The sequence below is a fragment of the Carcharhinus amblyrhynchos genome, chromosome 9 (genome assembly GCF_965287045.1).
Source record: "Carcharhinus amblyrhynchos chromosome 9, sCarAmb.v2.hapA, whole genome shotgun sequence".
Taxonomy (NCBI): domain Eukaryota; kingdom Metazoa; phylum Chordata; class Chondrichthyes; order Carcharhiniformes; family Carcharhinidae; genus Carcharhinus; species Carcharhinus amblyrhynchos.
In genome coordinates this window covers 10,305,085-10,330,932 of record NC_137332.1, presented here as the reverse complement: position 1 = coordinate 10,330,932, position 25,848 = coordinate 10,305,085, and the positions used below count along the sequence as shown (strand labels likewise).

Below are 25,848 nucleotides of genomic sequence, written 5' to 3'. Positions count from 1 at the left end.
TCCTCCAACAGTCAGAAAGGTATGCTGGTAGGGTGCATGGGCCGTGTAAATTCTCCTCAGTGAACAGGCGCCGGAGTGTGGCAACTAGGGGATTTTCACGGTTATTTCACTGCAGTGTGTATACTCGTGACACTAATAAATAGACTTTAAACTTTAGAATTTTGGGTAAATTCAAATCTAGAGGGTGGAAGATGGAAGTCCAACCAGGAGTGCGTTGCATTGGAAAGATCTAGAGGAAATGTACACGTAGACACTAGCAACAGAAAATGTTAGATAAACTCAGCAGGTCTGCCAGCTTCTGTGGAGAGAGAGAGACAGAGTTAATGGTTCAATCCAATGTGACTTTTCTTTGTAACTGTGAGTTCTGAAGAAGTGTCATCTTGGACTCAAAAGTTAACTTGGTTTTTCTCTCTCCAGTACCGGATCTGCTGAGTTTTTCCAGCATTTTCTGTTTTTATTTTGGATTTTCAAAATCCGCCGTATTTTACTTTTATTAAAAACATAGGTTAGCATTTGGCAGGAAATGAGCTGAGGCAGGGAGGAGACAGGTGACGTGAGGGAGGAACAATACATTTTGGGAGGTGTGTATGAAACCATACTGGAGTTGAGAGATATCTTGGACACGTTTCTGTGATAAATTCTGCCTTTTAAATTGCTGCTTTATATCCATTCATTAGCAGGCGACCCGTGGCATTGTTTGGTTCATGGAAACGTACAAACAGTAAGAGATGTTAGTCCGTTTAATGCACAAAATACTATCAGTCATGTGCATTTATAGATCATAGAATCCCACAGTACAGAAGGAGGCCATTTGGCCCATTGAGTCTGTACCGACTACAATCCCACCCAGGACCTATTCCCATAACCTCGCACATTTACCCTGCTAATCCCCCCTGACTCTAAGGGGCAATTTAGCAAGGTCAATCAATCTTACCTGCACATCTTTGGTCTGTGGGAGGAAACCGGAGCACCTGGAAGAAACCCATGCAGACACGGGGAGAATATGCAGACTCCATACAGATAGTGACCCGAGGCCGGAATTGAACCCAGGTCCCTGGCACTGTGGGGCAGCAGTGCCAGTGTGCCACCCCACAATAGTGATCAAACAAGTGAACAAGGTGCGACAGAGAAACAAGTAGTAAGCAGTAACTCTTCAGCAAGTGTCTGCTTTATGCAAGACTTTTAATATATCACAGTGACATAATATGTGCTTTTCCAGAACAGTGCAACTTCTGAAGATATAACTGTCAGGCATGGTTAACATCTGCCATTCTTCACACTTAAATGGGTGTTCCAGAGAAAAGGTTGCTTTGACCCGGGTATAATGGGGAAATCACTGGGAACTTAATTTGGAGAAAGGAATTAACAGAGGCTTAGCACTCGGCTGGTTGTAGTGCTTGGCACTTTGGGAATTGGAGGGAGTAAGATCGGCCCAAAAATCAAACTTGGACAATTTACCTCTCGTGGAGCTAGCTAATTGAATTTCTAAGATAAAATTCAAGTCTAATACAAATCAAGAACAGAAATTTTGAGTGTAGATATACCTTCAAAATATTGGCTCTATTCTCTCCCTACAGATGCTGTCAAACCTGCTGAGATTTTCCAGCATTTTCTGTTTCTGTTTGTGGTTGAACTTCTAATTGCCTTGTCCTCACATCCCAATCAGCAATGCCAGTGCTCTGAAAGCTTACCCATTTATTTGTGAATGTCTCTGTATTCAGGATCTTATCCTGCAGTCTCTGAAGTTCCAGAGACAGATTGGCACCAAGCCTCACTGTTACTGTGTCCCCATTGTCCACACCTTACCCTATGGCAGGCAGGGCAGTCTGAAGCTTGCTTCTCCCAGTAAACTGACCAATTTGGTCCTTCTGTAGTGCACATCACTCTGCCTTCATCTGCATAAACCTTTTCATTAATAAATGTTCCCCAATTTAGATATTGTAGTTTAAAAAAATCATTTATCGGATAAGGGTGTCGCTGGTTGGCCAACATTTATTGCTAATCCCTAGTTGCCCTGAGAAGGTTGTGGTAAGTCATCTTCTTGAACAGCTGCAGTCCCTGTGGTGTAGGTACATCCACAATGCTGTTAGGGAAGGAGTTCCAGGATTTTTATCCATTGATAGTGGAGGAACAGCGATATATTTCCATCAGGACGGTGAGTGACTTGGAGGGGAACTTCCAGGTGGTGGTGTTCCCATGTATCTGCTGCCTTCCAGATGGAAGTGATCATGAGTTTGGAAGATGTTGTTTAAGAATCTTTGGTGAATTGCTGCAGTGCATCTTGTAGATGGTACACACGGCTGCCACTCTGCATTGGCAGTGAAGGGGTTGAGTATTTGTGGAAGGGGTAGCAATCAAATGGTTCTGCATTCTCCTGGGTGGGTGAGCAGAGTTTTTTTCACAATTCTATTGTAAATCTTATAGAAATGTTTGACTTGTATGTTGAATAGGAGGACTCTGTGTTCAAGAACCTGACCTCTCACCAAATACAAGGCAAGGACGGTACAGCTCTTAAAAAAAATTCACATTTGGCAGTCCCTCTCTCAATGCTGTAGTTAAAGAAAGAAAGAATTAGCATTTATATAGCAACCATCATATTTTCTGAGGTGAACCTTATGAGCAAGTGTGGCAACCATTTTGTGTCTGATCCCAAAACAGCAGTGGGATCAATGACTAGATAATTTGGTCTTGGTGGAGCTGATTTGAGCTGTAATCATTGAACAGATAATCCTTTGGTACATGGAATTTAATGGGGTTGAGAGTTATAGATAGGCCTGGTTTGGTTTGGATATAATCGGCGCAACTTGTGGGCCGAAGGGCCTGTTTGTGCTGTTGTGTTCTATGTTCCAGAAATACTGGCCAATACATTGGAGAGAGCTCCTTGTTTGTCTTTGAATAGTGGGGTGTGCTCTTTTGTGTCCACCTGACATTAGCAGGTGAGACCTCAATTTCTGTTTTTCACCCAAATGAAAGTAACCCTGATAGTGCTGCATTCTCCCAGTACCACCCTGTAGTGTCAGCCTGGATTCTGTACTCAAGGCTCTAGGTTGTAGCTTCTATGCACAAAAAGCACATTTGTTGACCAACACAAAGTGGATAATTCCAGGTGTGATTGCAGGTCTGTGTTAAGTTAGCTAATCCCAAGAGCTGGCACGCAGTGGGGCTGAGCAAGGGAAAGAGAGGCGCTGCCACTGATTGTTATCCAATGACCTCCAACAGAAAGTGTGTCCAATTGGCTATCAGTTGAGGATGTGACTGTAGTGGACAGTGATGCCCTCTCCAGCTGAGTAGCTGACTGAAGCACAATGTACAGGCTCGCAGATGTGGGGGCTGGAGACTGCTGTAGAACTAACAGGCCCAGGAGAAGTCAGTCCAAATGGAAATCACAAGGTTTGGATTGCTAACCACAAACTAATGGCCTTTGTGCAAAAATGGCATTGTTTGCTCTCAACTTTAAGGGACCCATTTGCAGAGATTTTGATTTGATTTGATTTATTATTGTCACATATATTAGTATACACTGAAGAGTATTGTTTCTTGTGCACTATACGGACAAAGCATACCATTCATTGAGAAGGAAAGGAGAGAGTGCAGAATGCAGTGTTACAGTCACAGCTAGGGTGTAGAGAAAGGTCAACTTAATGCAAGGTAGGTCCATTCAAAAGTTTGACAGCAGCGGGGAAGAAGCTGATCTTGAGTTGGTTGGTACGTGACCTCAGACTTTTTTCCTAATGGAAGGAGCTGGAAGAGAGAATGTCCAGGGTGCATGGAGTCCTTGATTATGCTGGTTTCTTTTCCGAGGCAGCAGGAAGTGTAGACAGAGTCAATGGATGGGAGGCTGGTTTGCGTGATAGATTGGGTAAAAAAGATTGTAACAACTTGCAATTATGTAGCACCCGAAATATAGCGTAACATCCCAGAATGCTTCACTGGAGCATAATCAGACAATATTCATTGCTACGCCACTTTAGATAATAGGACGGGGGAAAACAAAGATTTGGTCAAAGATGTAGGTTTTGAGGAACATCCTAAATGAGAGAGCGGGGGGAGAGACATGGAGAGATTTAGGGAGGGAATTCCAGAGCTGAGAGCCCAGGTGGCTGGAGCCATGGTAACCAATGGAGAGGAGGGATGCTCAGAATTGGAGGAATGCAGAGTTTCTGACAGGTTGTGGGACGGGGGGGTGGGGGGGGGGCAGAGGTAGGGCGGACCCGAGGCAAGGGAGGGATTTGAACGCGAGGATGAGAGTTTTCAAGTTGAATCATCACTGGATAGGGAGCCAAAGCAAACGTTACGTACCAGCATACAAACATTTGTAAATAATCTGCTGACATCCAATGACTTTGTTACTCATGAAGCGGTTTGGTGTCCTGACAGAAGTGAACAGCAGACGTGTCAGGCACCCATCTGTACCAGGCCCAACATTCCCGTCAGACACATGTCACTGCCCTTTTACATCAGCTTTCCAAAATAGCCCGTGCATCTGAATATCATTCCTCTGGACATGATCAATTACTCCCCATCTTGACTTTCAGCTGTGCACGTTACTCTGACGCCCCATCGACATCAGGACTGTGACCAATTTAAATACCAGTTCATATTCCAATCAACAGTAAATCTAAAGAGAATATCAATGTGTGCCGGCAATTTCAATATATTCCAGACAATCACTTTGGCCAACAAGGTGGATCAAGATGACAGGGGAATTGCCCTTGTGTTAAGCACGGGAATACAGTCCTCTGGTTCACAATTGGCCCTGCCACCTGGTCTACATAATCAACTCTTCATTTTTCTCCAGGTTTCAGAGAGTTAGAAGCTTTCTCACAGGAATAGACCAGTCAAGATCTCCAGCCTGATCTGCCCTTCAGTTAGAACATACCTTAACAGCTTTACTCCATATACATGTCTTGGTCCATAACCCTTAATAGCAAGCATAAAAAATCAGCCAATCACAGTTTTGAAGTTTTTAACTAATGTTCAGCTCCCACAACTTTTTATTTTGAGGAGAAAGTTTCCAACTTTCACAAACTTTCCAAATCTTGTGTCAAGTATTTGATGACATGAGCTCCAAACAGATTGACCCTAAGGTTGAGATCATGGCCTCTTCTTCTGAATACTCTCCCGGAGGTTAACAATTCTTCTCCATCAACCCTAATCCTTTGATCAACTTAAACAGCTCAGTTCTATCTTCTATACTCCAAGGAATATATACTGAAGAAATCATTATATATACACAGACAAAATGTGCATTTAACTTGCACCAATCTCATTTTGTACACTGTATCAACTTTAAATATAGAAACACAGAAGCAACAGTAGACCATTCGCTCCTTCAAACCTGTTCAGCCATTCATTATGATCATGGCTGATCATCAAATTCAATATCCTGGTCCCTCCCTTCCTCCCATGCCCCGTGATCCCTTTGGCCCCAAGAGCGACATTTAATTTCTTCTTGAAATTAGACAAAGTTTTGGCCTCAACTACTTTCTGTGGTCGTGAATTCCACACATTCACCACCCTCTGATGAAGGAATTTCTCCTCACCTCAGTTCTAAATGGTTTACCCCCTTATCTTCAAACCACGACCCCAAATTCTGGATTCCCTCACCCTTGAGAACATTCTTTCTGAATCTACCCTGTTTAACCCTGTTAGAATTTTATAAGTTTCTCTGAGATCCTCTCTCACTCTTCTGAACCAGTGAATATATTTCTAAGTGACTTTGTCTCTCCTCATATGACAGACCTGCCATCCCAGGAATCAGCCTGGTAAAGCTTCTTGTTCTGAATATTCTCCCATCAGAAGTTAACAATCATTCTCCACCAACCCAATCAAATCCTTCACTCAACTTAAACATCTCAATTATATCTTCTGTAGAGCTTCAATGTGTTTACTACCAAATAAACCTGTTGGACTTTAACCTGGTGTTGTGAGACTTCTGACTGAGCTTCAATACTCCAGGGAGTATACACTAAACGAAGCACATTAGCACAGTGGTTAGCACTGCTGCCTCAAGTGCCAGGGACATGGCCTTGGGTTACTGTATGTGTGGAGTCTGCACATTCTCCCCATATCTGCATGGGTTTCCTCCGAGTTCTCCACTTTCTCCCACACTCCAAAGATGTGCAGATTGTATGGCCATACTAAATGTGTAGGTTTGCAGGGATAGGGCCTGAGTAAGATACGCTGTCAGAGAGTCAGTGCAGACTCAATGATCTTTCCTGCACTATAGGGATTCGAAAACAAATATTACATCACACATATAAAAAATGTGCATTTAACTTGCTCGTTTCGCACACTGTTTCAACTTTAAATGATGCACTTATCAACATTGTAGAACCATCACTGGAAAATAAAGCATGTAAAATGTTAAAGATATGCTCACTTCCTCTCAGTTAGGTTTCTGATAACTGGCAGTCCAGCCTCACCTGCGGGGAGACGAGGTAGGAATTTATTTACAAGAGGTCATTTATAACAAATCAAGGGTGACTCAGTGTGGCTCAAAGTAACATGGGATTTATCAGCAATAATAAATAAGAATTTACAACAAGAGATCAGCCATGCGACTGTACAACTAGATAACTCTCTCCCCAGGTTCCAACTGTGGGACCACCATGCCGCCACAGTGTTTTTTTTTAGTTTATTTATTAGTGTAGGCTTACAGTATTTACACTTACTAGTTAGTTTATACTTACACTGCAATAAAGTCACTGTGAAAAGCTGCCACACTCCAGCGCCTGTTTGGGTACACTGAAGGAGAATTTAACATGGCCAATGCACCTAACCAGCACGTCTTTCGGATTGTGGGAGGAAACTGGAGCACCCGAAGGGAACCCACGCAGACACTGGGAGAACATGCAGACTCACCACAGTGACCCAAGGCAGGAATTGAAGGCGGGTCCCTAGTGTTGTGAGGCAGCAGGGCTAACCACTGTGCCACCCCACTGTGGGGTGCTTACTGAATGGAAGCATTCCATAATGGAATGCTCACTCAAAGATCACAGAGTCATTGTAGTGCAGGAGGAGGCCATTCAGCCCACCGAATCTACGCTGGCTCTCCGAAAGAGCATTCTACTGAGTCCCACTCCCTTGCCTTATCACTGTAATCTGCGCATTCTTTCAGATAGCAATCCAATTCCCTGTTGAATACCTCGATCGAACCTACCTCCGCCACCCTCTCAGGAAATTCATTCCAGATTCCAACCACCCCCTGAGTGGAAAGCTTTCCCCTCACTTCCCTTTTCCTCCTTTTGTCAATTATATTTGATCTGTGCTCCCCACTTTCTGATGCTGTCCTGATGCAATAGAAAAGCATCTATAAACTGAAAATATAACGGGTGGTCAGCGGGGATTCCAGAAGGAAAGGTTGTAATTGATTAACTTTATCGAATTCATTGGAGGAATAGCAGTGTGGCCTTTGAGAAAATGATGTACATGACTGAAGGTTTGGATAAGTGGAGACAGCGAACATATAGCAGGGTGGATAAAGCTGGCTACAAAGCAGACACTGGAAAATAGGGATCACAGGTCATTACTTGGATGAGCAAAATGTGGGAAGTGGTCTTTTACAAGGATGGATGTTGGTGCCACTGTTGTGAGCTAATTATATAAAGGTAATAGGGAGGCGATGGCCCAGTGCTTTTATTGCTAAACTATTAATCCAGAAACTCAACCAATGTTCTGGGGGACCTGGGTTCGAATCCCGTTACGCCAGGGATTCTGGCGTAGAATCCAGAATCGACGCCAGGATCCCTGGTGGAATTTGAATTCAATAAAACAATACCTGGAATTAAGAATCTGCTGATGACCGTGAAACCATTGTCGATTGTTGGAAAAAACCCATCCGGTTCACTAATGTCCTTCAGGGAAGGAAATCAGCCATCCTTACCTGGTCTGGCCTACATGTGAGACCAGAATCACAGCAATGTGGTTGACTCTCAACTGCCCTCCAAGGGGCAGTTGGGGGTGAGCAATAAATGCTGGCCCAGTCAGCGAGGCCCATGTCCCATGAATGAATAAAACAAAAAATTTGGGCCTGTGAGTCAAAAAATTTGCGGATTACACTAAATGTGAGGTTGTACTTAATGGAGAGTGGAACAAGATACTGGACAATATTAATAAATCTGGAAGAATATGAGTCACATTGGCCAACAAACATTCTGATAGTCAAGTGTTAGGTAATACCTTTTCGGTACGAACAACAAAAAGGTCACATACTCCTTGGAAAATAAAAGTTTAAGTAGAATTGAGGGACTGGAGGTACAGATGGTAAATAAAATTAAATCGTAATAGAAGTGGCAGGGATTCATAAGGTCATTTTCTGAAAGATGAAGAAAGCATTAGGGTTCATTTTGAAGCAATATCTCCTTACCAGAAAAGATTAAACAAGACAGAAAAGACTGAGACTTTGATAAACATCTTCAGGAGTATAAAATAGTTTGATAGGGTAACTAAGGAGGCGATGTTCTCACCTGCAGGTGAGGTCAGATTAGGGGCAATAAGGACAAGATAATTCCGAATAAATTCAAATGGAAATTCAGGAGAAAAATACGTATCCAGAGCGTGGTTTGAATATGGGACCTGCACCCTCAAGTAGTATCTGAGATGAATACTCCACACCCTTTTTTTATTAATTCTTTCAATGGATGTGGGCGTCCAAGGCAAGGTCAGCGTTTGGTGCCCAAACCTAATTACCCTTGGACTGTTTCTCTTCTGCAGCCAGTTCGGAGGGCAATTAAGAGCAAGAGAATGCTTATAGTGCAGAAGTGGGCCATTTGGCCCATCGAGTCCACACTGACTCTCCAACAGAGCATTTTACCCAGGCTCACACATGCCCTATCTCCATGATTCCACATATTTACTCCCGCTAATCCCCTAATTTACACATCTTGGGACACCAAGGGGCAATTAAGCATGGCCAATTCACCTAACCTGCACATCATCGAACTGTGGAGTCCCTGGAGTCATCTTTGGAGTCAAACACATTGTTGTGGCTCTGTGGCATGTGTAGGCCAGACCAGGTAAGGATGCCAAATATCCTTCCTGGGTTTTTACAACAATCAATGATAGTTGTCATGGCAATCAGCACCAAGGTAGCTTTATATACCAGAATTATTTTTCATTTATAGTGAAGCTTGGTAAAGGCTTGAGGGAGAAAAGAACAGAATTATATTTTGATAGGGTTAAGCAGAGAGAGTTGGGAACATAACTCAACATAGACCTTTTTCTATTTCTTTCATGGGATTTGGCCATTGTTGGCAAGGCTAAAATTTGTTACCCATTCCTAGGCATCCTTGAGAAGGTAGTAGTAAACTGCTTTATTGAACCGCTGCAGTCCTTCTGCTGCAGATACACTCACAGTGTTGTTAGGAAGGGAGTTCCAGAAGTTAGACCCAGCAACGGTGAAGGAACACTGATATTGTTCCAAGTTAGGATAATGTGTGACTTGGAAGGGAACTTGTAGGTGATGCTGTTATTGCATCTGCTGCCCTTGTCCTCTAATTGGTGGAGATTGCTGGTTTGGAAGGTGCTATCGAAGAGCCTGGTGAGATACTACAGTGCATTCTGTAGATGGTACATACTGCTACCACTGTATGTCAGTGGTGGACGGAGTGAATGTTCATGGATGGGGTGCTGACTGAGAGGACTGCTTTATCCTGGATGGTATTGAATTTGAGTGTTGTTGGTGCCACATTCAACCAGACAAGTGGAAAGTATCCATCACACTTGTGTCTTGTAGATGATGGACAGGCTTTGGGAAGTCAGAAGCTGAGTTACTCTCCAAAGAATGCCAAGTTTCTGACCTGCTTTTGTAGTATTTATATGTATTTATATATCCAGCTCAGTTCCTGGTCCCATGATGTTGACAATGGGGGATTCAGCAATGGTAATGATATTGATTGTTAAGAGGCAATGGTTAGATTCTCTTTTGCTGGAGATGGTCATTGTCTCAAACTTGTGTGCACAACTGTTATTTGCCACTGATCAGTCGAAGCCTGAATGTTGTCCAGGTCTTGCTGTGTATGGATGTAAGCTGCTTCAGTATCTGAGAAACCACGAATAGAGCTGAATGTTAGTGAACATTCGCAATTTGGACTTTATGATGGAGGGAAAGTCAGTGATGAAGGAGCTGAAAGTGATTGAGCCTCGGAGGAACTCCTGCAATTAGGTCCTGTTACATCAAGTGCTGCATATTCAATGAAACTTTCTGTCATTCAGAGTATCATAGAATCCCTACAATGCAGAATGAGGCCATTCAGCCCATCAAGTCTGCACTGACTCTCTGATAGAACATCCAACCCAGGTCCTTTTCCCATAACCCCATGTGTTGGGATGGCATGGTGGTTAGCACTGCTGACTCACAGCGCCAGGTTTGATTCCCGGTTTGGGTCACTGTCTGTGCGGAGTCTGCGTGTGTTTCCTCCGGGTGCTCCAGTTTCCCTCCACAGTCCAAAAGATGTACTGGTTAGGCACATTGACCATGCTAAATTCTCCCTCAGTGTACCCGAACAGGCGCCGGAGTGTGGCAACTGGGGAATTTTAACAGTAACTTCATTGCAGTGTTAATGTAAACCTACTTGTGACTAATAAATAAATAAACTTGATTTATAATTGTCACATATATGAGTAAACAGTGAAAAATATTGTTTCTTGCGCACTATATAGACAAAGCATACTGTACATTGAGAAGGGGAGAGTGCAGAATGTGGTGTTACAGTCATAGCTAGGGTGTAGAGAAAGGTCAACTTAATACGACATAGGCCCATTTAAAAGTCTGATAGCAGTAGGGAAGAAGCTGTTCTTGGGTCGGTTGGTCTTAGACTTTTGTCTTTTTCCTGACGGAAGAAGGTGAAAGACAGTGTTTCCGGGGTGCTTGGGGTACCAGTTAATGTACCCTGCTAATCCCCCTAACCTACACATCTTGGGGATACTAATGGGCAATTTAGCATGGCCAATCCACCCACAAATCTTTGGACAGTGAGAGGAAACTGGAGCACCCAGAGGAAACCCACACAGACACAGGGAGAACATGCTGACTACTCACAGACAGTCACCCAAGGCTGGAATTGAACCCGGGTCCCCTGGCGCTGAGGCAGCAGTGCTAACCACTGTGCCACCGTGCTGCCATGATAGGTGTTACTGTGATAAAATGATTTGATATTTCCTCTGTTGGAGGAGTCCAGAGTAAGGGGACATTAGCTTTAAAATTTGAGCTTTGCATTTCGGAGAGAAATCAGGCAGCATATCATTCAAAGGGAAATCCTGAATTCTCTCCCACAAGGTTTTTATCGCTGGACTATTAACCCAGAAACAGCTAATGTTCTGGGGATCTGGGTTCTCAGTAAAACAAATCTAGAATTAAGAATCCACTGATGACCATGAAACCATTGTCGATTGTCGGAAAAACCCACCTGGTTCACTAGTGTCCTTTAGGAAAGGAAATCTGCCGTCCTTACCGGGTCTGGCCTACATGTGACTCCAGAGCCACAGCAATGTGGTTGACTCTCAACTGCCCTCAGGCAATTAGGGATGGGCAATAAATGTTGGCCCAGCCAGCGACTCCCATGTCTGATTAACGAAAGAAAGAAAGGTTTGATTGTTCACCCGAATGAAGTCAACAGGGGAATAGTTGGGCTATTCAAATTGATTTGTTAAGTACTTGAATTAGGGGGGAAATGAACTGACCTTTCTGCTTTGATCCACGGATCTTTAATGGAAAATTCACAAGTCTGGTTGAGGGCAGCATTGGTGGTGATGCCCCCACAGTCAAAGAACCTGTCAAACCCATTGGGATTTCACAGTAGCTATAATCCCTGCCCCATGTATTTATTGCACATGATGACATTTTGCTTTTATATAACACGTCGCAAAATATCTTCAGACAGAATTATGATCAAACAAAACTTGATATCAGGCTCACTTGGATATATCAGGACAGATGACTAAAAGGTTGATCGTAGAGATAAGTTTTTAGGTGGATTGCAAAGGAGAGAGAAGGTTTGAGTTTATTTATTAGTGTCACAAGTAGGCTCACATTAACACTGCAATGAAGTCACTGTGAAAATCCCCTAGTCGCCACACTCCAGCGCCTGTTCAGATACACTGAGGGAGAATTTAGCATGGCCAATGCACCCGACCAGCACATTTTTCGGACTGTGGAAAGAAACTGGAGCACCTGGACGAAACCCACGCAGACACGGGGAGAATGTACAGACTCCACACAGGCAATGCCCCAAGCTGGGAATCGAACTTCGGGGCCCTGGTGCTAACCGGAGGATAGAGCGGATTCGGGTGGGAATTCCAGAGCTTTGAGCTGAGACAGCTGAAGGTATGAAATGGTAAAGTGAAGCAAATGAGGGGACACGATTGTAGGGCTGCAGGAGATGACAGAGATTGGGAGGGAGAAGGTTATGGAGGGATTTGAGAAGAAAGACAAAGGCATTGCATGAGCCAATGAAGGTCAGAGATGAGAGGGATGGTGGGCAAACGGTGTTTGGTCCCAGACCCGAAAACCTCTCCTGCACAACTTGATGAAATGGTGAGCTTGAACCAACATTTGATTTGATTTATTATTGTCACATGCGTTGGTATCGTGTGAAAAGTATTGTTTCTTGCACACTATACAGACAAAGCATACTGTTCTTGAGAAGGAAAGGAGAGAATGCAAAATGTAGCGTTACGGTCATTGCTAGGGTGTAGAGAAAGATTAACTTAGTACGAGATAGGTCCATTCAAAAGTCTAATGGCAGCAGGGAAGAAGGTGTTCTTGAGTCGGTTGGTACGTGACCTCAGACTTTTGTATCTTTTTCCTGACAGAAGAAGGTGGAAGAGAGAATGTCTGGGATCTGTGGGGTCCTTGATTATACTGGTTGCTTTGTTGAGGCAGTGGGAAGTGTAGACAGAGTCAGTGGATGGGAGACTGGTTTCCGTGATGGACTGGGCTTCATTCACAACCTTTTGTAGTTTCTTGTAGTCTTGGGCAGAGCAGGAGCCGTGTCAAGCTGTGATACAGCCGCAAGAAATTACAAAGAGTCATGAATAAAGCCCAATCCATCACACAAATCAATTTCCCATCCATTGACTCTGTCTACACTTCCCGCTGCCTCGGGAAAGCAGCCAGTGTAATTAAGGAACCCACGCACCCGGACATTCTCTCTTCCAACTTATTCCATTAAAAGTAATTGCCAGATTTTGGTACAAAGATACTTCTGAGAATCTAATGATCGTGTGGACAAGATGATGAAAAGACGTTTGCTCTTGAGAGAAAATTGTTGGGGGAGGGTAGGTGGTGGGGGAGAAAAGCTGGAGAAATAACATCCTGACGCGGTAATCTCCAAGAAATCTTAACAAGCGACAATGTACAATCATCAAACTGTGGATGAAGCAAAACATCATCAGTCAAGTCAATCTGACTGAAGATTTAGTCCAGCGCCTTCCAGGAGTACTATTTTTGGAATTGGGCACTGACTAAAGGCATGTAGCGATATGTAGGGCAATGTGTAATATTAGCAATCATAGTTCAACAACTCTAATTAGGTATTATCTAAGGAGGTGCACAAGGATTCAGCTTCATCTGTGTCAGTCTAAAATTAATATGTCCAAAAATGAAATCAATGGCAAAAACTCAGTCTGAATCCACAGAATGTAAACTCAGAGCCGAAACGCTGGGAATGAATCGGCCATGTTTGCCACTCTACACAGTCAACACTGTGAGTCATAAAGTCCTGGCTTCAGCCCCCACCCCAGATACTTGAGCACCTGATGAGCCGGACTCTCCGGTACACAACTCCTGAGGGAGTGCATGAATGGGAGATGCTGCCTTCTAGCTGAGGTATTAAACTGAGACCCCCACTGACTATCCAGGTGGGATGTTATAGATTATACAGCGTTAGACAAAGGATGGGGGGAGTTCCCCTGGGGCCCTGGAAAACAGCCCTCCCTCCACCGTGAACAGCTGAATTTGCCATTTATTTTGCTTGCTGCTACTGGAGCCTTGCTGTGTGCAAATTGGCAGCTGCCTTTAGAAACATAGAAGATAGGAGCAGGAGGAGGCCATTCAGCCCTTCGAGCCTGCTCCGCCATTTATTACAATCATCGCTGATCACCCAATTCAATAGCCTGATCCCGCTTCCCACCTCTGCCCCCCCCCCCATTTCCTTTGATCCCCTTCACCCCAAGAACTACATCTAACTGCTTCTTGAAAACATTCAATGTTTTGGCCTCAATTACTTCGCGGTAGCAATTGTTTGATTAAAGTTGATTTATTATTGTCACAAGTAGGATTACATTCACACTGCAATGAAGTTACTGTGAAAATCCCCTAATCGCCACACTCCGGCGCCTGCTCAGGTACACCGAGGGAGAATTTAGCACGGCCAATGCACCTAACCTGCACGTCTTTGGAGTGTGGGTGGAAACCAGAGCACCCTGAGAAAACCCACGCAGACACGGGGAGAATGCGCAGACTCCACAGAGATAGTAATCTGAGCCGGGAATCAAACCTGGATCCCTGGCACTGTGAGGCAGCTGTGCTAACCACTGTGCTACCGTGCCGTCCCAACAATAGGTGACCACATTCAGAAACAATCCTCTGGCTGTTAACCACTTTGGCACATTTTGGAGAGACGAGGAGGTGACGTGGAAATGTAAGTTTATCCCATCCTTCCTCTGTCCAATATCCCCAGTAGAGAGATCGGGCGGGATTTTATGGCTGCGCTTGTCCCGAAACTGTAAAATCCTGCCCGAGATCAACGAACCTTTCCATGGACCACACCTCACCCGCTCCGATTCCCCTGGTAGGCAGGATGGTAAAATTTACCCCATCAACTAATTTGCAATTTACAGGTTAATATCAATGAAAATGAATGATGTGTTCGTGTATTAATATCACAAACACAAACTTCACTCCTTGTTCATTCTTCTGTTGCAATTATTTCTTAATCTCAACTAAATGACGTGTCATTCTGGAAAGTCTAAAGTTTTGATAAAGGATCATCTGGACTCGAAACGCCAGCTCTTTTCTCTCCTTACAGATGCTGCCAGACCTGCTGAGATTTTCCAGCATTTTCTCTTTTGGTTTCCGATTCCAGCATCCGCAGTAATTTGCTTTTATTAAATGACGTGTCATATCCCTGCTGCACAATGCGCGTTATACAGTGGGGATGGTATATTGGGGACGGTAGTGTACATGGTGTTGTTGTAGGTTGCACGTGATTTAACATTGATGGTGTTGCAGGGTCAGTGAAGATCTTGATGGGTGGTCATTGCTGTCCTTTTACAAATTGCCCCAGGCCCAAATGAGGGGATCCCACGTTCATTGGTGGTGAGTAACGGCCAACGGCAAAATCATCAGATTCTCGGTGGTGGTGGAAGAGCTGGAACTTCATAGGACGACAACTACTGACAAGCACAGAATCCTTTGGGAAAAGAGACTGTGTTTCCCATTAGTTTTTGATTTGATTTATTGTCACATGTATTAGTTTGCAGTGAAAAGTATTGTTTCTTGCGTGCCATACAGACAAAGCATACCATTCATAGAGAAGGAAAGGAGAGAGTGCAGAATGTAGTGTCACAGTCATAGCGAGGGTGTAGAGAAAGAATAACTTAATGTGAGAACCTTAGTCCTCGAGCACACACGAGGAAGACGGAAATCCATCTCACTGATTTGTTTCCTAATCATATTACTCATTGGAATTGGAAAAGGGAGGGTCTTACGAGCACCTGGAGAAGAAAGTGTAGGATTGCACGGTGTGGAGAAATGAGCTAAAATCTTGCCTTTGGGCAGAAAATCACTGCAGAGTGATAGACCCTACATGGTATGGTGATCTAGTGTGTAATGTATAATGCATAGTTCGGTAAGGAGTCAGCCTTGTTCAGTGTGTATTGTTCTGCACTGACTCTGGTGATTGATTCCAGGGGATAACGTACATAGAAACATAGAAGATAGGAGCAGGAGGAGGCTATTTGGCTCCTCGAGCCTGCTCCGCCATTCAACATGACCATGGCTGATCATCCAACTCAATAGCCTAATCCTGCTTTTGCCCCATAACCTTTGATCCCATTTGGCCCAAGTGCCACATCAATGTAACTGTAGTACGAAGAGCTGGCATGGGCTGAATGGCGGACCTCAGTGCCATAAAATAGAAACACAGAAAGTAGGAGCAAGAGGAGGCCATTTGGCCCTTCGAACCTGCTCCACCATTCAATCTGATCATGGCTGATCCTCTATTCTAATGCCACACTGCCTGGGCTCTCCTCATACCCCTTCAGAATCTAGAAATCCGTAACTTATTACAGCTACTGTTCTGGTGTGGGTGCATTATGCTGCCCTGTGTCAATGCCCAGCAACTTTTAGATGTGTCACTTGAGGTTTTAGAACCATAGAATCCAATAGTGCAGGAAGAGGCCATTCAGCCCATCAGGTCTGTGTCAGCTCTCTGAACGACAGTGCCTCCAACAATACAGCACTCCCTCAATACTGCACTGCAGTGTCACTCTACACTTTGTAGACTATGACTCTGACACAGACTGTTATTCAGAGACAATGTGACCCACTGAGCCACCGTTCAGTCTGCTAGTTGCACAGAAGCATAGTCAGAAAAGATCAGTAGTAAAGGATACAACTCAAACAAAAGGGAATTAATGAACACTGAAATGTTCTCAAAATACAGGACTAATTATCTCACTGCTGATCAGTTGTGATATATGTTGGGTTGAGAACACTGCACACTCATATGGGGTCCCAGGGATGTCAGTACATTTTGACTTTGCAAGCTTGTAGGATTTTCCTAGATGGCATTTTACGAAGTCCAGCACTGAACTGCAGTTGGCATTAGTCCCACTTCAGCCATCATTCCTGTGCTCACTACTTTAGTTTCTGATCGAGCAACATCCAAGTTTAAAATTCTCATCCTTATCTCAAATCCATCCCCCCGCGCCAACCTCTGACCTGTAACCCTTGAACTTCTCCACACTCCTCCAATTCTGGCTTTTTGTGCATCCTTTGCCTCACTAATTAGCGGCTGTGCCTTCAGCTGTTAACTCTGGTAATGATATTGTGCCTTTAAGAAATGTATTTATGTCATATTTCTTATAAGGGGTATGTTTAAAATTCAGCTCTGTTTATACAGTGCTGATCTGTCTACTCCAGGCTGAGAATGCGGGATAATAATTCACTCTAGATGACAGGGCTTTTGTTTTCATCGGAGCTAATGCATTTGATTTATTTTTGAGTTTCAGAATAGGGTTTAACTAGGTTGATTGACAAGAGACAGATTCACGTTAATAGTGGACCATTTGTGGTTCAGTGGTAGAATTCTCGCCTGCCATTTGGGAGGCCCGGGTTTGATTCCCGTACAATTCAAAGCCCCTTATTTTTGGATGGTACGATGGAACAGTTGTTTTTGAGTATTTAACTAAAGTTTAAAGTTTATAAGTCACAAGCAGTCTTACATTAACACTGCAATGAAGTTACTGTCAAAATTCCCTAGTCGCCACACTCTGGCAACTGTTCAGGTACACTGAGGGAAAATTTGGCATGGTCAATTCATCTAACCTACATATCTTTGGATTGCTGTCTCACAGACGCCCAGGACCTGGGTTAATTTTCCAGGTTGGATCACTGTCCATGTAGAGTCTACACGTTCTCCCCACGCCTGCATGGGTTTCCTCCCATAGTTCAAAAGATGTGCTGGTTAGATGCATTGGCCATGCTAAATTCTCCCTCAGTGTACCCCAACAGGTGTCGGAGTGTGGCGACTAGGAGATTTTCTTCATTTCAATGCTAATGTAAACCTACTTGTGACACTGATAAATAAGCTTTAAAAGGCTAACAGGGAAAATCAGGCAGTTTCTGCTTGAGTCACAAAAACCCAGCCTGCAGGTGCAGCAGGTGGTCAGGAAGGCGAATGGGATGCTGGCCTTCATAGCGAGGGGGATTGAATATAAAAGTAGGGAGGTCTTGCTGCGGCTGTATAGGGCACTGGTGAGGCCGCAGCTGGAGTACTGTGTGCAGTTTTGGTCGCTGCACTTACGCAAGGATATTTTGGCCTTGGAGGGAGTGCAGAGGAGGTTTACTAGGCTGATACCGGAGTTGAGGGGGTTGAACTATGAGGAGAGGCTGAATAAACTAGGCTTGTACTCGTTAGAGTTTAGAAGAATGAGGGGAGATTTCATTGAGACGTATAAGATGATGAATGGGATGGATAGGATAGAGGTGGAGAGACTCTTCCCGCTCAGAAAGGACAGTAGGACTAGAGGGCACAGCCTCAAGATAAAAGGGGGGCGGTTTAGAACGGAGTTGAGGAGGAACTTCTTCACTCAAAGGGTGGTGAATCTCTGGAATTCTCTGCCCGTTGAAGTGGTGGAGGCTGCCTCGCTAAATATATTTAAGACGCGGGTTGATAGGTTTTTGATAGGCAAGGGGATTAAGGGTTATGGGGAGAGGGCGGGAATGTGGAACTGAGACACGACAGATCAGCCATGATCTTATTGAATGGCGGGGCAGGCTCGAGGGGCTAAATGGCCTACTCCTGCTCCTATTTCTTATGTTCTTATAAGCAAGAAGTGTCTTTCTGTCTCTCTCTGTCTCTGGATGCTGCTGATTGAATGTCAGAAGACAGGTATCTCTCTCTCTCTCCATCTCCAAGGGCACTTAAGGTTCTCAAACTGTTAACAAGTGAAAATGCACAAGTCTGTGTTGTTTGCTAACTGGTTTTGAAGAGGATTTTAAGTTTATGAGGAATATTGCTTAAATTGGAACTAATAGGGATGGGTTAGCAGTTATGAATTGTATCTTGTCACACTTAAGTATTTCAATTGGTAAAAGTTAAGCTACTTCATCTGTTATAGTTAAACTGTATTGTTAAATATAGTTTGCTTTGATGAAGCTTCCTAGTGTGTCAATTGAATCTCACCTAGAGTGAAATACCTTATCTTCACACTAATGCCAAAATCAAACAACAGTTGAAGTCGAGTCTAAATAATGGACCTCAGATCTGGCCCCTAACAGCCCTAAGCTCTGGAATTTCATCCTTACATCATGGATTGGTTACAGCACAGCAGATGGCCATTCAGTCCATTGTGTCTATGCTGGCTCTCTACAAGAGTAACTCAACTCAACTTCTCACAAGCCCCTGTTCCCTTGCTTTTTCTCCAAAGCCTGGTAAATTTGTCCTCTGTGCTGATTGAATCTGTCTCCACCACACTTAGTGCATTTTAGATCCTAAACACTTTGATTTGATTTATTATTGTCACATACACAGTGAAAAGTATTGTTTCTTGCACACTGTACAAAGCATACCGTATATAGAAAAGGAAAGGAGAGAGTTCAGGATGTAGTGTTACAGTCATAGCTAGGGTGTAGAGAAAGGTCAACTTAATGTGAAGAAGGTCCATTCAAAAGTCTGATGGCAGCAGGGAAGAAGCTGTTCTTGAGTCAGTTGGTATGTGTCCTCAGACTTTTGTATCTTTTTCCTGATGAACAAAAGTCCGGGGTGCGTGGAGTCTTTGATTAGGCTGGCTGCTTTTCCTAGGCAGCGGGAGGCGTAGACGGTGTCAATGGATGGGTGGCTGGTTTGAGTGATGGACTGGGCTTTGTTCACAACCCTTTGTAGTTTCTTACGGTCTTTGTTTAAAGTGCGAGGGGTAAGGTTTGAAGGAGATGTACGAGGCAAATTTTTACACAAAGGGTGGTGGGTGCCTGGAACTTGCTGCCGGGAGAAGTAGTGGAAGCAGATACGATAGAGAGTTTTAAGGGGCATTTGAACAAATGCGTGAATAGGATGGGAATAGAGGGATATGGTCCCCGGAATGGTAGGGGGTTTTAGTTTAGTCAGATAGCATGGTCGGTGTAGGCTTGGAGGGCTGAAGGGCCTGTTCCTGTGCTGTAATGTTCTTAGACAGAGCAGGAGCCATACCAAACTGTGATACAACCAGAAAGAATGTGGTGCATCTGTAAAAGGTGGCGAAAGTCGTTGTGGACATGGCAAATTTCTTTAGTTGTCTGAGAAAATAGAGGCATTGGTGGGCTTTCTTAACTATAGTGTCAGCATGGAGGGACCAGGATAGGTTGTTGGTGATCTGGACGCCTAAAAACATGAAGCTCTCGACCATTTGCACTTTGTCTCCAGTGATGTAGATGGGGCAAAAATGTAGGTTTATTGTGCACGTTGCCATTGGTTCCTTGGATTTCACTTTATATCAGTGTCCACCAATGGGAACGGTTTCTCTCCGCTGACTCTGTCTGGACCCGTCATGGTTTTGAGCAAATCTCCTCACAATCTTCTCTTCTTGAAGGATAACAACTCCAGCTTCTCCAAACTAAACACAGAACCAAAATTCCTCAACCCTGGAACCATTCCCAGAAATCCGTCCTGCATCTTCTCTGAAGACTTTGAATCTCTCCTGAAATATTTTGCCTCGAAGTGGATAAAATACACTGGTTAATGCTGAGCCAGTGTACAAGAAAGATTCATCATAACCTCCTTGCTTTGGTACTCTCCAGCTCGATTTCTCAATATTGTCTGCCACCCTCAACAACGTATGCACATATATTCCAAGCTCAGTCTGTGCCTGCACCTCCTTTATATAAGTTTAACTCATTCTTCCTACCGAAATGCATTACTTCTCTACATTAAATTTCATTTGCCACCTGTCTGCCCATCCCACCAGCCTGTCAATGTTCCTCTGAAGTCTATCATTGGACCCCCTCATGTTTCACAATTTCACAAGTTTTGTGTCATCTGCAAATTTGGAAATTTGTTTTATTTATTTATTGTCATAAGTAGTTAGTGTGAAAATCCCCAAGTCGCCACGCTCTGGCACCAGTTCAGGTACACCGAGGGAGAACTTAGCATGGCCAATGCGCCTAACCAGCACCTCTTTCGGACTGTGGGAGAAAACCGGAGCACCTGGGGGAATCCCATGCAGACACGAGGAGAATGTGCAGACTCCGCACAGACAGTGACCCAAACCGGGAATCGAACACAGATGTCTGGGGCTGTGAGGCAGCAGTGCTAACCACTGTGCCAGGAATTAGTCACGCGAACTTTGCTGAACTGCTTCTAACGTTCTTTCTTAAAGAAGGAGGCCTGAAGTGTACACAGTGCTCTCACTGTGTTCTCACCAATACCCTGTATAACTGTAGCAAAACCCCTCGTTTTACATTTCACTCCCCTTGCAATAAACAACATTTTATTTGCCTTCCTCATGGCTTGTTGTACCTGTATACAAACTGTTCCTGAATCGTATACCAGGACATCCAGATGCTTCTGTACCTCAGAGTTTCTGCATTCTCTCCCCACCAAAATAATATTAGGATGGCACAGTGGCACAGTGGTTAGCACTGCTGCCTCGCAGCGCCAGGGATCTGGGTTCAATTCCTGGCTTGGGTCACTGTCTGTATGGAGTCTGCATGTTCTCCCCGTGTTTGTGTGTGCTTCCTCCGGGTGCTCCGGTTTCCTCCCACAGTCCGAAAGATGTGCTGGTTAGGTGCATTGGCCGTGCTAAAGTCTCCCTCAGTGTACCCAAACAGGTGCCGGAGTGTGACGACTAGGGGATTTTCACAGTAACTTCATTGCAGTGTGAATGTAAGCCTACTTGTGACACTAATAAATAAACTTTAACTTAGAATGGGGGTACTTTTCCCAATGAGAAAAGATTGGGACAGATTGGGCTTGTATCCATTGGAGTTTAGAAGAATGAGAGGTGGTCTTATGAAACATGAAGGATTGAAGGTGCTCTGGTTTCCTCCCAGAGTCCAAAAGACATGCTGGTTACGTGCATGCTAAATTCTGCTTTAGTGTATCTGAACAGGCGCCGGACTAGGGGATTTTCACAGTAACTTCACTGCAGTGTGAATGTAAGCCTACTCATGATACTAATAAATAAACTTTAATATATTCCTTTTTTTTAAATTCTGATTGAGGCTGAAGGTTGGAATGTTATGAAAAGCTTCCGTTTCAGAATACCTTCACTAATATTTTTAATGTCAGAGTGTTCACGGCTCTCTTCAATTGCTCAGAGCTGCTGTAACGCCTTTGAAAATGTAACTCACACAGACTGGAATGAGATGGCGATCAGTTTGCAGGGCCTAACATTTTTCAGTGTTGTGTTGCAAAGGAATCTGAATTGCCTCTTAACCTTATCCTGGCTATTTCAATACCACACATACCACAGCCCAAAGAATTCTCTTGGACATGTGAGAAGAGACTGAGAGAAAGACGGGACAGGGAGACCGAGGGAGAGACCGAGACACACACACGGAGCCACAGACACAGAGGCAGAGCGGTTAAGTGCTGTAGGCCGGAAATAGCTATTTTGTTGGACTCTTAATTCCTGGCTGATGGACAATGACAGGACTTCTGAAATGCTGCACATCACTTCTAATATATTTACACAAAGGTTGCCATCTTGTACAATGTGCACAGTGTTAAAACACAGGATATTTTGAGATTCACCACATGTAATCAGCCTCTTTCCCCTTATTCCAATCGCTGTTGCTCTTTGCCTATCTAGAATCACAGAATCCCCACAGTGCAGAAGGAGGCCATTCAGCCCATTGAACATGCACCAACAACAGTCCCACCCAGCAGGCCCTATCCCATTAACCCCTCGTGTTCACCCTGCTAGTCCCCCTGACACTAACAGGAAATTTTGCACGGCCAATCCATCTCACCCGCTCATCTTTGGGCTGTGGGAGGAAACCGGAGCACCCTGAGGAAACCCACGCAGACACGGGGGCAATGTGCAAACTCCACACAGGTTGGAATCGAACTCGGGTCCCTGGCGCTATGAGGCAGCAATGCTAAACGCTGTGCCACCCAATATATTTTTTGTTGAATTCAAATTGCTCCATCTGCCGCAGTGAGATTTGAACCCAGGTCCCCAGAACATTAGCTGAGTTTCTGGATTAATAGCCTAGCGATCATATCATTAGACCTCCCCTTGCTCTCTCGTAGTCTGCTGGATTCTGTTGATTACATAGCAGGCTGAGAGTCGGTGGACAATTTATTTATTATTCATAGGATGTGGGGTGGGGAAGGGTCAAAGCTGCTGTTTATTGTCCATCCCAGGGTGCACAGAGATGATGGTGGTCCCCCACCCCAACCCTTCCCCCCCCTCACCAACCACTTCCCCCCCTCCTCCCCCTCCTCACCAGTTGAATGACAATTTTTTTATTTGCTTATGGGATGTGGGCATCACTAGCATTCATTGCCCACCCTTGAGGGCATTTATGAGTCCACCACATTGCTGTGGGCCAAGAGTCACATGCAGGTAAGGACAGATTTCCTCCTCTGAAGGACATTAGTGAACCAGATGTGTTTTCACGACATTTGATTCACGGTCATCATCAGACTTTTAATTCCACATTTTTTTTTAATTGAATTCAAATTTCGCCATCTGCAGTGGCGGGATTTGAACCCTGGTCCCCAGAGTTGGGTCTCTGGATTAACTAGTCCAACGTCAATACCAATATGGCACCGCCTCCATAGAGAAGTTCAGAGTCCAGTGTATTGGTGTGGGGTCTGGAGCCACCAGCAGGCCAGACTGAGTAAGGACGGCAGATTTCCTTCCCAGGAGGGGAATGGTGAACCAGTTGGATTTTTACAACAATACGATAGGTTCATTGTCACTTAAATCTTTTTGATTTCTAGATTTTGAAAACTGAGTCTAAATTTTCATTATCACAGGCTGTAGTTGATGCCAAAACATTGAATATATTCAAGAGGCAGCTGGAAATAGCAATTGGGGCGAATTTGATCAAAAGTTATGGGGAGAAAGCTGGATTAGCCTATTGAGTTGGAGACAATCAGCCATGATTGTAATGAATGATGGAGCAGGTTCGAAGGGCCAAATGGTCTCCTCCTGCTTCTATCTTTGATATTTCTATGTAAAGAGGTATGGTGGATTTCAAACTCAATCTCTACATGACAGGTAATGTAACCACAGCACTCACATACCCTGTGGTCAGGGCCTCCTGGGCTCGTTGGACTTGTTCATCTTCTATAACTTGACGATGGGATCAAATGCTGAAGAACAATAAGTGACGCCTCATTTCTCTTTAGGTGTGAGGCAAGGCTGAAGGAGCTTAATCAGAAGACCAGGTCTGAGAAGAGCGAGAAGCAACCATGACGGACGTGGCGCAGAAAGCCCAGGTGAGTCCGGTGTGGCTGTGTGTGAACTAGTTCCCCCGGAGGCCATGATCTGCTTCTTTTGTGATTAAAGCTCCTTGCAAAAATCTCCTGTGGTGCATCAATATTGACCAAACTGCCCGCATCCGTGTGAAATCCCTCTCTCTACTAACTTAAGTCAATGGAATTCATTAACCCGTTTGTTATATATCGCACAACTCAACTTCAACCTTTAGCTCAGCCATAATAGTCATGTTGCTTAAGACAAAGAAAATTACAGCACAGGAACAGGCCCTTCGGCCCTCCAAGCCTGCACCGACCAGGCTGCCCAACTGAACAAAAACCTCCTACCCTTCCGGGACCCGTATCCCTCAATTCTCATCCTATTCATGTATTTGTAAAGTTGCCCTTTATCACTTGGAAGATGCAACAGGATAATTGGTGAGGTGCCCAAAGTGGTGGGGGTTGGCAGAAAGTCACATTGGTGCCAGTGTGTGGGGTACCCCACCCCTCCGAAAGCTGTGGCCAAGGAACGTGCTTTTGGAGCAGTATAACGAGAGGACTTCGTTGTGTCCAGACAAGGTCTACACCCAGCAGATCCTGAAAGTGAAGACTCCTGTTCCCCAACATCATCCAATGTCCCTGAACCTGAGCAGCAGAAAGTGGACAAAGACTGGCCACAAAAAGACATAGATAAAAATCTGTCGCCAAATAGAATTATATGGCTATAAATAATACAGTAGAATCAGTTGAAATTAAAAGCAAATTACTGCGGATGCTGGAATCTAAAATCAAAAGAGAAAATGCTGGAAAATCTCAGCAGGTCTGGCAGCATCTGTAAGGAGAGAAAAAAGCTGATATTTCGAGTCTAGAGTCAAAACTGTTGACCCTTTATCAAGAACCCTTTGACAAAGGGTCATCTGGACTCGAAACATCAGCTCTTTTCTCTCCTTACAGATGCTGCCAGACCTGCTGAGATTTTCCAGCACTTTCTCTTTTGGTTTCAGTTGAAGTTAATTTCTCTCACTAATCCTGAAATGATTCAGTGTTTTAAAGACAAGAACCAGCTTCATGGGTTAAAAGTCTGAACACAGAATAATTCCTAATCCTTGCCTGCCCATTTGCTGGCCTGCAACCATTTAGCAGGTGCGCTGAAAGAATGTTTCTTGAAGTAACAATAATGAATTTTTTAAAAAATGTATTCATGGGATGTGGGCATCATTGGCTGGGCCAACGTTTATTGCCCATCCCTATTTGCCCTTGAATTGTGGGCAGTTAAGAGTCAGCCATATTCATAGAATCCGACATTGGTCTGAGGAACTGGATGAGTCATAGAATCCCTACAGTGCAGAAGGAGGCCATTCTGCCCATCGAGACTGCACCAACCACAATCCCACCCAGCCCCTATTCCTGTAACCCCTCATATTTACCCTGCTAATCCCCCTGACATGAGGACCAATTTATCATGGCCAATCAACCTAACCAGTGCATCTTTGGATTGTGGGAGGAAATCTACCCAGACACGTGCAAACTCCGCACAGACAGTGAACCAAGGCTGGAATTGAACCCGGGTCCCTAGCGCTGTGAGGCAGCAATGATATCCATTGTGCCACCGTGCTGCCCCACTGCTGTGGACCTGGAGTCATGTGTAGGCCAAACTTGGTAAGGATGGCAGATTTCCTTCCCTAGAAGGCATTAGTGAACCAGATGGGTTTTTACA

The 25,848-nt window shown here is 44.4% G+C and overlaps 1 protein-coding gene across 7 annotated transcripts in view; it reads left to right on the top strand.

Annotated features, from left to right (window-relative positions):
• The window catches only part of nexn (nexilin (F actin binding protein)), a 65,998-nt gene that overhangs the window by 4,435 nt on the left and 35,715 nt on the right, over positions 1-25,848 (top strand). For all 7 annotated transcript variants that reach the window (XM_080195151.1, XM_080195145.1, XM_080195150.1 and 4 more), the window contains exon 2: positions 24,063-24,152. In XM_080195151.1, coding sequence (XP_080051277.1) covers positions 24,126-24,152 — 27 coding nt within the window. In that variant the 5' untranslated portion in view covers positions 24,063-24,125. The remainder of the gene's footprint in view (positions 1-24,062; positions 24,153-25,848) is intronic.